Raw genomic sequence first — 16,242 nt, forward strand, 5'->3', positions numbered from 1 at the left:
TTCTGTGTCCTACCTTCAAGCCAATTTTGTATCCAGTTAGCTAGCTCTCTCTTGGTTCTGTGTGATCTAACCTTGCTTATCAGTCTACCATGCAGAACTTTGTCAAGCACCTTGCTGAAGTCCATATTGACATGTCCACAGCTCTGCCTTCATCAATATTCTTTGTCACTTCTTCAAAAGAATCAAGTTAGTAAAACATGATTTCTCACACACGACAGACCTTTCAACCTGACGTCAGTGGGTAGCTAAGTTGTTGGAGGGGATTCTGAGGGACAGAACTCACATGTATTTCGAAAGGCAAGGACTGACTATAGATAGTCAACCCAGCTTTCTGTTCATCAGAATCCCCTCCAACAACTGACATCAGGTTGAGCGGTCTTAGCTCCCTGGCTTTCCCTTACCACCTTTCTTAAATTGTGGCACTACATTAATCACACTCCAGTGCCTCACCCGTGGATATTGATGATCCAACTATGTCAGCAAAGGGCCCAGCAATCACTCCTCTGGCTTCCCACAAAGTTCTAGGATACATCCGAGCAGATCCTGATGATTTATCCACCTTTATCTGTTTAAACACATCCAGCGCCTCCTATTCTGTAATATGGACACTTTTCAAGATATCACTATTTCTCCAAGTTTTCTACCTTCCATATCCTTCTCCATGGTTTAATATCTTGTAATACTTGTTTAGTATCTTGCCCATTTTGCCCTTAATGTATTTGTAGAACCTCCTTGGATTCTCCTTAACCCTAATTGCCAAAGCTCTCTTGCGTCCCGTTTTCTGCCCTCCTGTGCTGCCAATTCCAATCAACATTTGAAAGTTCTTGCCAAATATTGTCAAAATTCTCCTTACTCCAATTTAGAACTTTAACTATTTAGACAAGGTCTATCCTTTTCAATAACTATTTTAAAACTAATATAATTGTGATCATTGGCATCAAAGTGCTCCCCCACTGACACCTCAGTCACTGGCCCTGCCTTATTTCGCAAGAGAAAGTCAGGTTTTGTTCCTTCTCTGAGAGGTCCATCCACATATTGATTAAGCCATTTTTTTTTGTACACACTTAACAAATTCCTCTCCGTCCAACCCCATTAACACTGTGGCAGTCCCAGTCTATATTTAGAAAGTTAAAATCCCCTAACATTATAACCCTATCATTCTCACAGATAACTGAGATCTTTTTACAAATTTGTTTCTCAATTTCCTGCTGACTGTTGGGGGCCCTATAGTACAATCCCTTTTTTATTTCTCAGTTCCACCCAAATAACTTCATTGAATATAGCCCCCAGGAGTATCCTCCCTAAATACAGCTGTAATTTGATCCCTAATCAAAAAAGCCACTCTCCCTCCTTTCTTACCCCACATCCCGGTCTATAGTGCCAACTATACCCTGGAATATTAAACTGTTAGCCCTGCCCTTCCCTGAACCACACTACTATAATAGTTGTGATATCCCAGTCCCATTTTCCCGACTATGTCCTGAGTTCATCTGCTTCACTTATCAGCTCTCTTGCACTGAAATAAATGCAGATTAATTTATCAGTCTTTATTCTCCACCTTGCTGTTGCCTGCCTTGACTATGTAACTTGGTCCTCTTTTCAACTGTACCAGCCTCAGACTTGTCTCTTTCGTCACTATGTCTTTGCTCCCCCACCCCCCAACTTCCCTACCCACCACTGACACAACCTCCAGGTAAGGCACCCAGAGTATCAAATCTCCCCACTAGGATATTGGCTCCCTTCCAGTTTAGGTTCAAACCATCCTTCTTTTACAGGTCACATCTATAAGAGATTTCTTTCATCCAAAAATGCAAATCCCTGCCCCCTGCAACATCTCCTCAGCCATGCATTCATCTGCTCTATCCTCCTATTTTTACTCTCACCAGCATGTGCCACTGGGAGGAATCCAGATATTATTACCCTACTTTTTAACCTCCTCCCTAATTCCCCTCTTCAGAACCTCCTCCTTTTCTTCTCTTTTGTTTTTGGTACTAACATGTACAGTGGCCTCCTGTTGATCACTTTCCTCTTTGAGAATATTCTCTGAGACATCCTTGACCCTGGCACCAGGGAGGCAACACACCACGGTGACACAGTGGTTAGCACTGCTGCCTCACAGCACCAGAAACCTGGGTTCAATTCCCGCCTCAGGTGACTGACTGTGTGGAGTTTGCACATTCTCCCCGTGTCTGTGTGGGTTTCCTCCGGGTGCTCCGGTTTCCTCCCACAGTCCAAAGATGTGCAAGTCAGGTGAATTGGCCATGCTAAGTTGCCCGTAGTGTTAGGTGCAGGGGTAGATGTAGGGGAATGGGTCTGGGTGAGTGCGCACGCTCCGGCGGGTCGGTGTGGACTTGTTAGGCCGAAGGGCCTATTTCCACACTGTAAGTAATCTAATCTAATCTAATCTAATCTAATCTAATCTAACCAAAAACGTCCGTCTTTGTCCCTGACCAGAGGGTCCTCTCTCTCACAATCGATCGCTTGGAATCTGACATACCCTTCATTCCAATCGAACCAGTCTTGGTATCAGGAACCTACATTCCCCTGAGAATCCATCACCCCTTACATTTTGAAAACTGCGCATTTATTTGAGGTGGTGATTGCCACAGGAAGCTCCTGCACTACCTGCTCACCTGATCTTTCTATTGGGGATGGGAAAGGTTTATATTAGGGATGTGGACAGTAACGTGTTTATTTGGGATGAAGGAGGTTTATATATTCAGGATGTGGGATGTTTATTATTAGGGAATGGGGGGGACATTGATATTCAGGACTGGCAGTGTTTATATTTGGAATGTCAGTATTTTTTTATGGAATGACTAACGTGTATGTACATTGGGTTGGGGCGTCCTCATATGAGGGTAGGTTCCTTTTTTATTGCGGACGGGGTTACTTATTTTCAGGTGGGTTGTGGTATCTTTATATTTGTGCACACTGGAAAATCATTTCGTTGAACGAGGTGGAAGTGGTTGGAATTCCTAAAGTGGGACAGGGCTGTAAATGAGAGCGGTGAGTGAGGTCAAGTAAAGATGTCTGACTCAATTTCATGTTTGCGGGTCTGCTTTGATTGAGGATTGATAGTTAACTTGGAGATTTTTGCATATTTTGAACAATGTTGAGTTTTGAGGTGTCCCCAGGAATAGTGAGGTTTGATTTGTAAGGTGCAGAAGACATCCTTTTAAGTATGGCTGGAAACTGTCCACAGTGTTTCAGCTGATGCCTACCCAGGGATTCATAAAATTCCTGTACAACCCCTTTGCAAAGTTTTGATTCAAAGATTAATTCTGTTTCTCTGTTGTAAGTCTTGGTCTATTTTCATCACCCGATGAAATGGCCTTGATTGGACATGTGCAGACTGAGACTCTTTTCAGCTGCACTTTCCAAAATGGTGACAGAATACAACAAAGCATTTCAATTCTCCCAGAATCACTCACTTTTGAGTTACACTTGATGTAGACTGTCATTTCTTCAAACTGTTTGTTCTAATCAACTGCCTGGCGTTCTCGTAGCCAGCCTGTACTTGTGTGTTTTAACAGCCCATCGCCCTCCCTCTCTCCCTCTGGAGACAGAGGTAGACAGGGCAGTGAAGAAGGCTTTTGGCACACTGGCCTTCATCAGACAGGGCAATGACTATAGAAGTTGGGAAATTATGTTGCAGTTCTACAGGATGTGGATGAGGCCACACTTGGAGTATTGTGTTCAGTTTTCGTCACCTTGTTATAGTAACGAAAGTGGTGCTGGAAAAGCACAGCAGGTCAGGCAGCATTCAAGGAGCAGGAGAATCAAAGTTTCAGGCATACGCCCATCATTCCTGATGTTGGGCTTATACCCGAAAGGTCGATACTCCTGCTCCTCGGATACTGCCTGACCTGCTGTGCTTTTCCAGCATTTGCAGTCCTCGTCTTGCAATAGGAAGGATGTTATTAAGCTGGAAAGGGTGCAGAAGAAATGTATAAGGATGTTGCCAGGACTCAAGGGACTGAGTCATAGGGAGAGGTCGGACAAGCTAGGACTTCTTTCTTTCGAGTGTAGGAGATTGAGGAGGGATCTGATAGAAGTGTATAAGATCAAGAGAGGCATGGATAGGGTGAATGCACTCAGTCTTTTTCCCAGGGTTGGGGAATCAAGGGCTAGAGGGCATCAGTTTAAGGTTAGAGGGGAAAGAATAAAAGGGAACCCGAGGGGCAACTTTATTACGCAGAGGATGGTACGCATATGGAATGAGCTGCCAGTGGAATGGTTGAGGTGGGTACATTAACAACACTGAAAACATTTGTACAAATATATGGATAGGCAAGGTGTAGAAGGACATGGGCAAAGTGCAAGGAAATGGGGTTAGCGTGGATGGACGTTTTGGTCGGCATGAACCAGTTTTGGCCGACGGGCCTGTCTCTGTGCTGAATGACTTTATGAATGGTGCTGAGCATTGTGCAATCAACATCAAACATCCAAACTCTGATCTTATGATGGAGGGAATGCCATTGATGAAGCAGCTGAAGGTGATTGGGCCTAGGATACTACCATGAGGATCACTTGTAAAGATGTCCTGGATCTGAGATGACTAGCCTCCAACTAGTACAGCCAGGTATGGTCCACCCAGCAGAGAGTTTGCCCCCTGGTCCTGATTGATTCCAGTTTTGCTCAGGGTGCTTGATGCCATTGTGGCCTTGACTTCAATGCCTGTCACTCTCTCCTGCTTTATCTCTGGAATTCAGCTGTATTGTCCCTATTTGAAACAAGGCTGTAATGCGGTCAGGCACTGAGTGGCCCTGGTGGAACCCGAATTGGGCATTGCTGAGCAGGTGCTGCTTGATAACGTTGTTGATGAATCCTTCCATCACTTTACTGGTGTTTGAGTGGAGGCTGATGGGGCAGTAATTGGCTGGGTTGGATTTGTCCTGCTCTTTTGTCCAGGACATCCCGAGGCAATTTTCCACATTGTTGGGTCGATGACAGTGTTCTAGCTGCACTGGAACAGCTTGGCCAGGGAAACGTCTTCAGTATTATTGCTGGAATGTTGTCAGGGCCCCTAGGCTTTGCAGTAACTGGTGCCTTCAATTGTTCTTTGATACCACGTGGAGTGAAACGAATCGGCTGAAGATTGGTTTCTGTGTTGTTGGGGATCATTGGAGGAGGATGAGATGGATCATGCATGGGCACTTTTGACTCAAGATTGCTGCAAATGCTTTAGCCTTACCATTTGCACTGGTGTGTTAGTTCCTTCCACTATTGGGGATATTAATGGAGCCTTCTCCTCCAATGAGCTGTTTAATTGTCCAACACCATTCACGACTGGATGTGGTAGGATTGCAGAACGAAGATCTGATCTGTTGGTTGCAGGATCACTTAACTCTGTCTATCACTTGCTGCTAATTCTGTTTGGCATGCAAGTTATTCTGTTTTCTATGTTTACCAGGTTGATATCTCATTTTTATGCATATCTTGGCATACGTTTCCTGCACTGTCCCGTAATCAAGAATTGATCCCCTGGCTTGATGGTAATGGTTGAGTGGGGCATTGCTGGGCCATGAGATGGAAGATGGTGCTGGAGTACAACTGTACTGCTGCTGATGACCCATAGTGCCTCATGGATGCCCAGTCTTGAGTTGCTTGATCTGTTTGACGTCTGTCTCCTTTAGCACAGTGGTAGTGCCACACAACATGATGGACGATCTTCTCAGTGAGACTTCATCTCCAGGACTCTGGCGGTCACTCTTACCAATACTGTCATGGACAGAAGTGAGCGCAGCCAGCAGATTAGTAAAAAATGAGGTTAAGTATGTTTTTCCCTCTTATTGGTTCCCTCACCAACTGCCGCAATCCCATTCTAGCCCGGCTAGACTTGAGCAGCTGCTGCCAAGCCACCCCTGGTGATGAATGTTGAAATTGCTGATCCAGAGTACATTCTGTGCCCTTGCCACCCCCTCAGTGCTTCTTCCAAATGTTTTTCAAGATGGAGGAGTACTAATTCATCAGCCAAGGGAGGATGGGATGTTGTCATCTGCAGGAGGTTTCCTTGCTCATGTTTACCCTGAAGCCATTAGACTCCATGGGATCTGGAGTCAATGTTGAGGACTCCTAGGCGTCTCCCTCCTGATTGTGGCACAGTGGTCATGTCCCTATCCCTGCACTGGGAGGCCCAGGTTCGAGTCCCATCTGCTCCAGAAGTGAGTAATAACCATTTAGATAAGAATTTTTAAAAAAATTATATCCCTGCTAGGTCTGTCCTGCCAGTGGGACAGGACATATCCAAGAATGGTAGCCGTAGTGTTTGATGATGCTGTGAGTACAGCTATATCACGCTGTTTTTCACGAGTCTGTGAGACAGCTTTCCAAATTTTGGCACTAGCCCCCAGATGTTTGTAAGGAGGACTCTGCAGGGTCAGCAAAGCTGTTTCTGCCGTTGTCTTTTCCGGTTCGAAGGTCAATGCTGGGTGATCTGTCTGGTTTGGTTACTTTGATGAGACCTCTTAGCAATTAATACAACTTAATGGCTTTCTCGGCCATTTTGGAGGGCAGTTGAGAGTCAACCATATTGTTGTGGGTCTGGAGTTACATATAGGCCAGACCAGGCGAGGATGCAGATTTCCTTCCTTTCTCTCCCTCACTCTTCTCTTCCTCCATTACTCTTTCTCCCTATCTAACTCTCTCTCTGAGCCTCCCTCTCTCTGTCCCCAACCCCTTCTCTTTCTGATTCCCCCTGACCTCTGACCCGCCTCTCTCTCTGACCACCTCCTCTCAATGACCACTTCACCTCACCCATTCCCTCTCTCTGCCTTACTATGGGAAGGCTGTTGATGCCAATGTTGCTTTGCCCTCTGTGCAAGGCAGTGGGTGTTGCCCATCCTTGAGAGAGGGATGTTGAACCAGTGACAGCTGATGTCTCTGTTATACTGTCATAGATGTCTATCATACAACATAGAAACAGGCCCTTCATCCATGCCAACCCTATTCCCACACTAAACTAGTCCCATATCCCTCCAAACATCTCTTGCTCATGTACTTATCGAAATGTTTTTCAAATGTTGTGACTGTTCCCACATCCACCACTTCCTCCGGGAGTTCATTCCACACACAGACTTTATCTGTCTTTTAAAAATTGCCCTACATGTCTTTTTAAAATCTTTCTTCTCTCACCTTAAAAATATGCCCCCTAATCTTGAAATCCCCCAACCTTGGGAAACGACACATGCCATTCACCTTATCTCTATCCCTCATGATATCTAAACCTCATTAAGGTCACCCCTCAACCTCCTATACTCAAGTTACTCAAACCTTCCATTTCCAACAACATTCTGGTCAATCTGTTCTGAACCCCCTCCAGCTTAATAATATCCTTTCGACAACAGGGGACCCAAACTAGGCAGAGTACTCCAGAAGAGGCCTCACTAATGTCCTTACAACCTCAACATATCGTCCCAACTCCTTTACTCAATGTTTGAGTCATGTTTTGAGCAATGAAGGCAATCCTGCTACATGCCTTCTTACCAACCTTTCTATGTGTGACACCAACTTCAAAGAATTATGTACCTGAGCCCCTAGGTATCTGTTCTACAATACTACACTAATTGTATAATTCCTGTCCTTGTTTGTTTTACCAAAATGCAATACCTCACATTTATCCAAATTAAACTCTACCTACCACTCTTCAGTCCATTGACCTAATTGATCAAGATCTGTTTGTAATCTTACATAACCTCCTTCACTGTCCACTATGTCACCAATTTTGGTATCATCTGCAAACTAACTAACTATGCCTTCGACATTCTCGTCTAGACCTTTTATATAAATGTCAAACAAAAGTGGATCCAGCCTGTGAGAGGCCTCCAGTCTGAAAAAACAACACTTCACCATCACTCTGTCTACTGCTGTTAAGCTAATTTTGTATCCAATTGGCAAGTTGAGCCTGAATCCCACATGATCTAACTTTACTGATTAGTCTACCATGCGGAACCTTGTGAAAGACTTTACTAAAATCTAAGTAAACAACATTTACTGCTGTGGCCTCATCAACCTTCTTATTACTTCCTCAAAAAGCTCAATCAAGTTTGTGAGACATGATTTCCCACGCACAAAACCATGCTGACTATCCCTAATCATTCCTTGCCTCTCCAAGTCCTGTCTATCAGAATCACTTCCAACAACTTAGCCACCATCAAAGTCAGTCTCTCAGGTCTATAGTCCCAGGCTTCTCCTTCAATCCCTTCTTAAACAACAACTATAGTTCCAACTCTCAGTCTATAGTCCCAGGCTTCTGAGACATTCTACAGTCATCTAATACCTCACCCGTTGTTATAGATGATACAAATATTTCTACAAGAGGTGCTGAAATTTCTTCCCTAACTTCCCACAACATTCTGGGATACATTAGATCAGGTCCTGAAGTTTTATCCACCTTTATGTTTTCTTAGACCTCCAACACATCCTGTTCAGTAATGTGAGGAGTTTTCAAAACATCAGTATTTATTTCCCTCTGTTCTTTGGCCCCCGTTTCTTTCTCCACAGTGAAAACTGATGCAAAATATTCATTTAATGTTGGTTCCTGATGGAGTCCTTTCTTCCACAGAATAAAAAGCCGCCAAAATTCTGTGCTGCAAGGGAACAGCGGCCATGTCATTGGCAAAGGGCGAAGAAATAGCAAAGAGCTTCTGGGAGGTCAGTCACACACACTCGCTCCTTCATTACCCTCCATCTCACTGCACAGCTCTCTCTCCCCTCCCTCAATCTCTCCCCCCTTGCTCTCTTTCCCTCCATCTGTGTCTCCACCCCCATTCTCTTGTACTCCATCGCACTCCCGTCCTCTCTTTCTATCCTCCCCTTTGCTCTCCTTCTCCTACCTGACAGTCTGTTGCTTCCATGGCTTGGTTTCTTTCTCATCAACTTGCTCTTGTTCTCTTCCACTGTTCATGTTGTCTGCCCCTCGATCTCGTTCTCTTCCCCACGCTTTCACTCTTCTTCCCCCCCCCCCCCCCCCCCCCCGCAGTCGTCACGTTCTCTCCCCCCCCCCCCCCCTTGTTGTCGCGTTCTCTCCCCGCCCGTCGCGTTCTCTCCCCCCCGTCGTGTTCTCTTCCCCCCCCCCCCGGTCGCATTTTTTCTCCCCCCCCCCCCGACCCCCGTTGCGTTCTCTCATCTCCTCCTCACATTCTAACTCTTCCCTTGCATTCTCTCTGTCGGCTCACCATGCATACCCTCCCCCCTCGTCTCGCAGTCCCTCTCTCCCTTCCTTGCCTCCCTCCCTCACCTATCACGCCCTCTCTCCCTCCCCTTGCACTCCCTCTCTCCCTCGCCTATCATGCCCTCTCTCTCCCTCGCCTATCACTCCCTCTCTCCCTCGCCTATCGCGCCCTCTCTGCCTCACCTCGCACTGCCCCTCTCCCTCGCCTATCACTCCCTCTCTCCCTCACCTTGCACTCCCTCTCTCCCTCGCCTATCGCGCCCTCTCCCCCTCACCTTGCATGCCCTCCGTCTCCTGCCTCGCTCGCCCTCCCACACTTTCTGCTCCTTCATTGTGCTCCCCTCCCTTCCTCAAACCCCACACCTCCATCATCTACTCTCCTTTCCCCTGCTGGTATTACACCCTCCCCAATATCCCTGTGCACACTGCCCTCTCCCGCTGCAGTCACAGAATTCTCACCCCCCCACATTAACCAGAGCCCTGTCTTGCAGCTCTGTGTCTGCCCCCTCTCCATTTTGGCACTGTGTTGTCCCTGCCCCCTCGGTGGGCAAGGTGGGGTGGGGGGGGGGGGGGGAAGAGTATTGGTTCTGTGCACTGTCGTGTGGTTTGTGATGTTCAGTCTCTCTTTGTCTTTCCCCTCACCCGGTGCTGGTAGCCGGGACAGTACAGGACGACGGTCAGACGTTTTGACGATGGGCACCAACTCTGCAATGAGCTGCTCAGCTGCTTCCAGGAGCGTGCACAAATCGAAAAGCAGTATGCCCAGAAACTGGCTAGCTGGTCCAAGAAGTGGAAGATTGTGGTGGAGAAGGGTAAGAGAGCCCAGCATTGTGACGGTCGGGGTAAGAGGGGACAGCAGGGTGACGGTCGGGGTAAGAGGGGACAGTAGGGTGAAGGTCAGGGTAAGAGGGGACAGCAGGGTGAAGGTCGGGGTAAGAGGGGACAGTAGGGTGACGGTCGGGGTAAGAGGGGACAGTAGGGTGAAGGTCGGGGTAAGAGGGGACAGCAGGGTGAAGGTCGGGGTAAGAGGGGACAGCAGGGTGACGGTCGGGGTAAGAGGGGACAGCAGGGTGAAGGTCGGGGTAAGAGGGGACAGCAGGGTGACGGTCGGGGTAAGAGGGGACAGCAGGGTGACGGTCGGGGTAAGAGGGGACAGTCGGGTGACGGTCGGGGTAAGAGGGGACAGTAGGGTGAAGGTCGGGGTAAGAGGGGACAGTCGGGTGACGGTCGGGGTAAGAGGGGACAGTAGGGTGAAGGTCGGGGTAAGAGGGGACAGCAGGGTGACGGTCGGGGTAAGAGGGGACAGCAGGGTGATGGTCGGGGTCAGAGGGGACAGCAGGGTGACGGTCGGGGTCAGAGGGGACAGCAGGGTGACGGTCGGGGTAAGAGGGGACAGTCGGGTGACGGTCGGGGTCAGAGGGGACAGTAGGGTGACGGTCGGGGTAAGAGGGGACAGCAGGGTGACGGTCGGGGTAAGAGGGGACAGTAGGGTGAAGGTCGGGGTAAGAGGGGACAGTAGGGTGACGGTCGGGGTAAGAGGGGACAGCAGGGTGACGGTCGGGGTAAGAGGGGACAGCAGGGTGACGGTCGGGGTCAGAGGGGACAGCAGGGTGACGGTCGGGGTAAGAGGGGACAGTCGGGTGACGGTCGGGGTCAGACGGGACAGCAGGGTGACGGTCGGGGTCAGAGGGGACAGCAGGGTGACGGTCGGGGTAAGAGGGGCCAGTAGGGTGACGGTCGGGGTCAGAGGGGACAGCAGGGTGACGGTCGGGGTAAGAGGGGACAGCAGGGTGACGGTCGGGGTAAGAGGGGACAGCAGGGTGACGGTCGGGGTAAGGGGGACAGTAGGGTGAAGGTCGGGGTAAGAGGGGACAGTAGGGTGACGGTCAGGGTAAGAGGGGACAGCAGGGTGACGGTCAGGGTAAGAGAGCCCAGCATTGTGAAGGTCGGGGTAAGAGGGGACAGCAGGGTGACGGTCGGGGTAAGAGGGGACAGCAGGGTGAAGGTCGGGGTAAGAGGGGACAGCAGGGTGAAGGTCAGGGTAAGAGGGGACAGTAGGGTGACGGTCGGGGTAAGAGGGGACAGTAGGGTGACGGTCGGGGTAAGAGGGGACAGCAGGGTGACGGTCAGGGTAAGAGAGCCCAGCATTGTGAAGGTCGGGGTAAGAGGGGACAGTAGGGTGAAGGTCGGGGTAAGAGGGGACAGCAGGGTGACGGTCAGGGTAAGAGAGCCCAGCATTGTGAAGGTCGGGGTAAGAGGGGACAGTAGGGTGAAGGTCGGGGTAAGAGGGGACAGTAGGGTGACGGTCAGGGTAAGAGGGGACAGCAGGGTGACGGTCAGGGTAAGAGAGCCCAGCATTGTGAAGGTCGGGGTAAGAGGGGACAGCAGGGTGACGGTCAGGGTAAGAGGGGACAGCAGGGTGACGGTCAGGGTAAGAGAGCCCAGCATTGTGAAGGTCGGGGTAAGAGGGGACAGTAGGAGGTGGCCACGAGGTAAGAGGCCCATTATCTGAGGGTTGGAACAATGATGACGCCTTCACCTGACTATCTCTTGTAATCTGTGACAATAATATTGAACAGGGGACTGGACAGAATGTCTTCCTGTTCAGAAATATGTTTTATAATCTACAAATTCATTCCCCCCTCCAACTGTCCTACTACTAATCCTCAGTGTGGCACTCCCTCAGTACTGACCCTCTGATAGTGCAGTGCAGTGCACTCTCAGCACTGACCCTCTGACAGTGCGGCACTCCCTCAGTAGTGACCCTCCGACAGTGCAGCACTCCCTCAGTACTGACCCCCTGTGTGTGCGGCATTCCCTCAGTACTGACCCTCTGACAGTGCGGCACTCCCTCTGTACTGACCCTCTGACAGTGCGGCACTCCCTCTGTACTGACCCTCTGACAGTGCAGTGCAGTGCAGTGCAGTGCACTCTCAGCACTGACCCTCTGACAGTGCGGCACTCCCTCAGTAGTGACCCTCCGACAGTGCAGCACTCCCTCAGTACTGACCCCCTGTGTGTGCGGCACTCCCTCAGTACTGACCCTCTGACAGTGCGGCACTCCCTCAGTACTGACCCTCTGACAGTGCGGCACTCCCTCAGTACTGACCCTCTGACAGTGCAGCACTCCCTCAGTACTAGCCCTCTGACAGTGCGGCACTCCCTCAGTACTGACCCTCTGACAGTGCAGCACTCCCTCTGTACTGGCCCCCTGTGTGTGCGGCATTCCCTCAGTAGTGACCCTCCGACAGTGCAGCACTCCCTCAGTACTGACCCTCTGACAGTGCAGCACTCCCTCTGTACTGGCCCCCTGTGTGTGCGGCATTCCCTCAGTAGTGACCCTCCGACAGTGCAGCACTCCCTCAGTACTGACACCCTGTGTGTGCGGCATTCCCTCAGTACTGACCCTCCGACAGTGCAGCACTCCCTCAGTACTGACCCTCTGACAGTGCAGCACTCCCTCAGTACTGACCCTCTGACAGTGCAGCACTCCCTCTGTACTGACCCTCTGACAGTGCAGCACTCCCTCAGTACTGGCCCTCTGACAGTGCAGCACTCCCTCAGTACTGACCCCCTGTGTGTGCGGCATTCCCTCAGTACTGACCCTCTGACAGTGCAGCACTCCCTCTGTACTGGCCCCCTGTGTGTGCGGCATTCCCTCAGTAGTGACCCTCCGACAGTGCAGCACTCCCTCAGTACTGACCCCCTGTGTGTGCGGCATTCCCTCAGTACTGACCCTCTGACAGTGCAGCACTCCCTCAGTACTGACCCTCTGACAGTGCAGCACTCCCTCGGTACTGACCCTCCGACAGTGCAGCACTCCCTCATTATTGACCATCTGAGTGTGGCACCTCCTGAGTGTTTCGTGTATAACTTACAATATTTTGGACTAAAATGTGAATGGTTGGTTTTCTGGCTCAGAGGTTGTAAGTTCAGAGTGAACTGGGTACTGGGTCGGTGTCGGTATCAGTTGAGTTGGCTGCTTTGGAGATGGATTGAGCTGTTTACTCTGTCAGTGGCTGTCGCGATGAATATTAGGGGTGATGAAGGGATTATAAGTGCTGCTCCAGGGGAGGAGCTGATGATTGTTTGTGGGTGGGGTGGTTGCAGGCAGCATCCTTGGGTTTTGGGTTATGTGTGCACACTGAGTGTGGGTAAATATTTCCATTGATTCATAATCCAATCACGCTAGTTTTCATAAATCTCCACTATGTCTCCCCCTCTTACCACTCACCTCTCTGTCTCCCTGTCTCTCTCTTACCTCTCTTGCTGTATCTTTCACTTTTGCTCACACACTCACCCTCTCACTGTCTCTCTAATGCTTTCACTGTCACTCGCACTCCCTCACTCCTTCACTCAATCATCATCTTTCCCTTGATCATTTGCAATCTCCCCAACCCCAATCCCCGCCATCCCACTGACTGCTGTGTTCTGGCCTCCTCCCTCATGCCCAGGAGCACAGTATGGCACTGTAGAGAAAGCCTGGCATGCGTTCATGACAGCAGCGGACAAGCTGAGTGCATTGCACCTGGATGTTCGGACCCAGTTGTCGAAAGTGGACTCGGACCAAGTGAAGCAGTGGCAGAAGGACTCGTTCCACAAACAGCTCATCGGGGGCTTCAAGGAGACGAGAGAGGCCGACGAGGAGTTCCGCAAGGCTCAAAAACCCTGGCTCAAGAAACTGAAGGAGGTGAGTTCACTCTTGACTGGTTCCATGTGCTTCACTGATTCTGGAAGGCGGCGAAGTGATCATACTCCCATTCAATACCTCCACAACCCTGACCAGTACCTCTCCTCCTTCACTCCTACTCATTGCCCCCTTCCACCCTCCCATCACTCACACCCCAATTTCCAAACTCACCCTCATACCTGCCATAACTTCCCCATGCCACTGACATGCCCACTCCACATACCCACACTCTGTTGCCCCTCACTTTGTCACCTCCCTTGCTCTGTTGGTCCCTGCACTCTGTTACTCCCCCCCCCTCCCCCCCGGCACACTGTTCCCCTCCGACACTCTCTGTCCCCGACACTCTGTTCCTCCCCATACTCTGTCCCTCCACACTCTGTCGCCTCCCCACCCCACACTCTGTTCCCCCCCCCCCCCCCCACTCTGTCCTCTCCCACTCTCTGGCCCACACCCCCACTCTGCCCTCCCCACTCTGTTGCCCCTCTGGGCTGAGGGTGCAGGTGTGGGACGGGCTGCATGTGGATGAGGGGGAACAGGCTGAGCTGTTGCTGAGAGGCTAGGCAATGGGTGAGGAGCTGGCTTGAGCTGTGGGTGAGGGGTTGGGTTGTGGATGAGGTATTGTTGTGGATCAGTCTCGCTGGCTGCACTGTTTGTGGTGTGTTCACACTGTTCCAGGTGGAGCTGGCCAAGCACAATTACTACAGTGCACGCAAGGAGGAGAGAACGGCACGCACCCGAGAGGCCAATGGCAGAGCTGACCAATCCATGTCCCCCGATCAACTCCACAAGTTGGAGGAGCGTGCAGAAAGGAGCTCACAGGAAGTGGAAAAGGTGAGCAGGAGAGAGGGGGACAGATTGGGGGCAAAGGTAGGTGGGGGTAAGGATCACCAGTGAGCAAATAGAGTGCAGGTTGTGAGGGAATAGAGGTGAGTGGTCAGGGAGGAAGAGGTTGAAAGGTGAGGGGTCAGAGTGGAGTTAGGTATGGAGACCTGAGGGGTGATGGTGAGTCAGAGGTTGTTAGACGAGAGATCAGAAACATGACGGGAGGTCAGAGGGGAAGTTGAAGGGGTTAAGGGTGAGGGTACAGTGGAGATGCAAGGTTAAAGGTGGCTGGAGGGCGAGGGGTTTGAAGTGAGGGGTTGGCAGGAAAGGTGCAGATGGTTAGAAATGAAGGGTAAAAGTCAAGAGCTGGGGGCAGGGAATTGGTGCTAAAGGTGAGCAGTTCATCTCACACAAATATACAAAATCTATCATTTCCCTGATACTCTCAGCCAGATTGATAGAAAGCCTGGTGCAGGTGTCTGAACAAGAATGATCATTTATTATAGTCACTAGACTATAGCTAAACATTATTGAACAGACAGCACTCAACACAACAAACTCAAGATTCTAATCCCATTATCTACTCTGTCTTACGTAGAAAAGCAGTCAAAGGTGGGGGTGGTGTGGTGGGGAGGAAATATACATGGGCAGAGGGCAAACTGGTAAAGTAGTTCTGTAGTCATTGTTCACAAGATCTTGGTTCCTCATGATCAGGTTGTTTTACCTCCGTCTTCCTTCTCCAGATGCTTTCATTGATTTGTAAGAGGCACAGCATGCTTGATTAACTTGTCAACAGTCTCTGACCTATCAATTAAAAGTCACAGCTCACAGCAATTGCTGAAGAAAAGATAAAACTATTTTCTTTGGATTTAAAGTGGGTTTTGACTGCAGAGAACAGAGAGACAGCTCCTGTGCTGGTGGGGATTGAAACATTTCTTATTCCCAGTATCAAGCTATTACAAGCCATGACAGCATTTAAAAGGCACCTGGGTGGGTATATCAATAGGAAGGGTTTAGAGAGATATGGGACTAGATTAGGTTAGGATATCTGGTCGGCATGGACAAGTTGGACCGAAGGGTTTGTTTTCATGCTGTACATCTCTATGACTCTGTTCATTTGCTAAGAACTAATCATATGGTTGTTTTTTTTTATGAAAAACACCCGAGTGGCCAGTGACAAGCACTGCCCTTCACATCAAAGGGCAATTCTCCTGTTTATATATTTTTTTTAATTTTTATTCCCCAGCACCCATGGTGTAATCATGGTTGTTAGCAGGCAAATGGCTTCTGTCATTGGTCATTGGGCTAATGGCCAGTTATCAATCAAATTCTTGTTAGCAACCAGAGCTTTATTTGAATATAGAACCCTTTGGCTCCATTTGATCTGCAGTCACTTCATTTACTGCTCATCCTAATATCTATTTACAATACTCGTCAGGTCCATGCTTTCAAACCATGTGGCCATTTCTTTTGTTTCAAAACACTGGTTTCTCATTTCAGTCTGCTATTTTAAAAACCACAAAAAGAGAGAGACCTGGTCTTTACAGGTCAAAGG

General features: G+C 49.6%; 1 protein-coding gene and 1 long non-coding RNA gene across 11 annotated transcripts in view; one reads left to right on the plus strand and one right to left on the minus strand.

The window, feature by feature from the left end:
- Positions 1–16,242, minus strand: part of LOC140493468 (uncharacterized) — a 724,813-nt gene that overhangs the window by 361,332 nt on the left and 347,239 nt on the right. The window lies entirely within an intron of this gene.
- Positions 1–16,242, plus strand: part of pacsin3 (protein kinase C and casein kinase substrate in neurons 3) — a 328,824-nt gene that overhangs the window by 276,804 nt on the left and 35,778 nt on the right. For all 10 annotated transcript variants that reach the window (XM_072591915.1, XM_072591920.1, XM_072591913.1 and 7 more), the window contains 4 exons: positions 8,567–8,655; positions 9,831–9,987; positions 13,630–13,865; positions 14,541–14,696. In XM_072591915.1, the coding sequence (XP_072448016.1) occupies positions 8,611–8,655; positions 9,831–9,987; positions 13,630–13,865; positions 14,541–14,696 (594 nt within the window). In that variant the 5' untranslated portion in view covers positions 8,567–8,610. The remainder of the gene's footprint in view (positions 1–8,566; positions 8,656–9,830; positions 9,988–13,629; positions 13,866–14,540; positions 14,697–16,242) is intronic.

This window comes from Chiloscyllium punctatum, chromosome 22 (genome assembly GCF_047496795.1).
Source record: "Chiloscyllium punctatum isolate Juve2018m chromosome 22, sChiPun1.3, whole genome shotgun sequence".
NCBI lineage: Eukaryota > Metazoa > Chordata > Chondrichthyes > Orectolobiformes > Hemiscylliidae > Chiloscyllium > Chiloscyllium punctatum.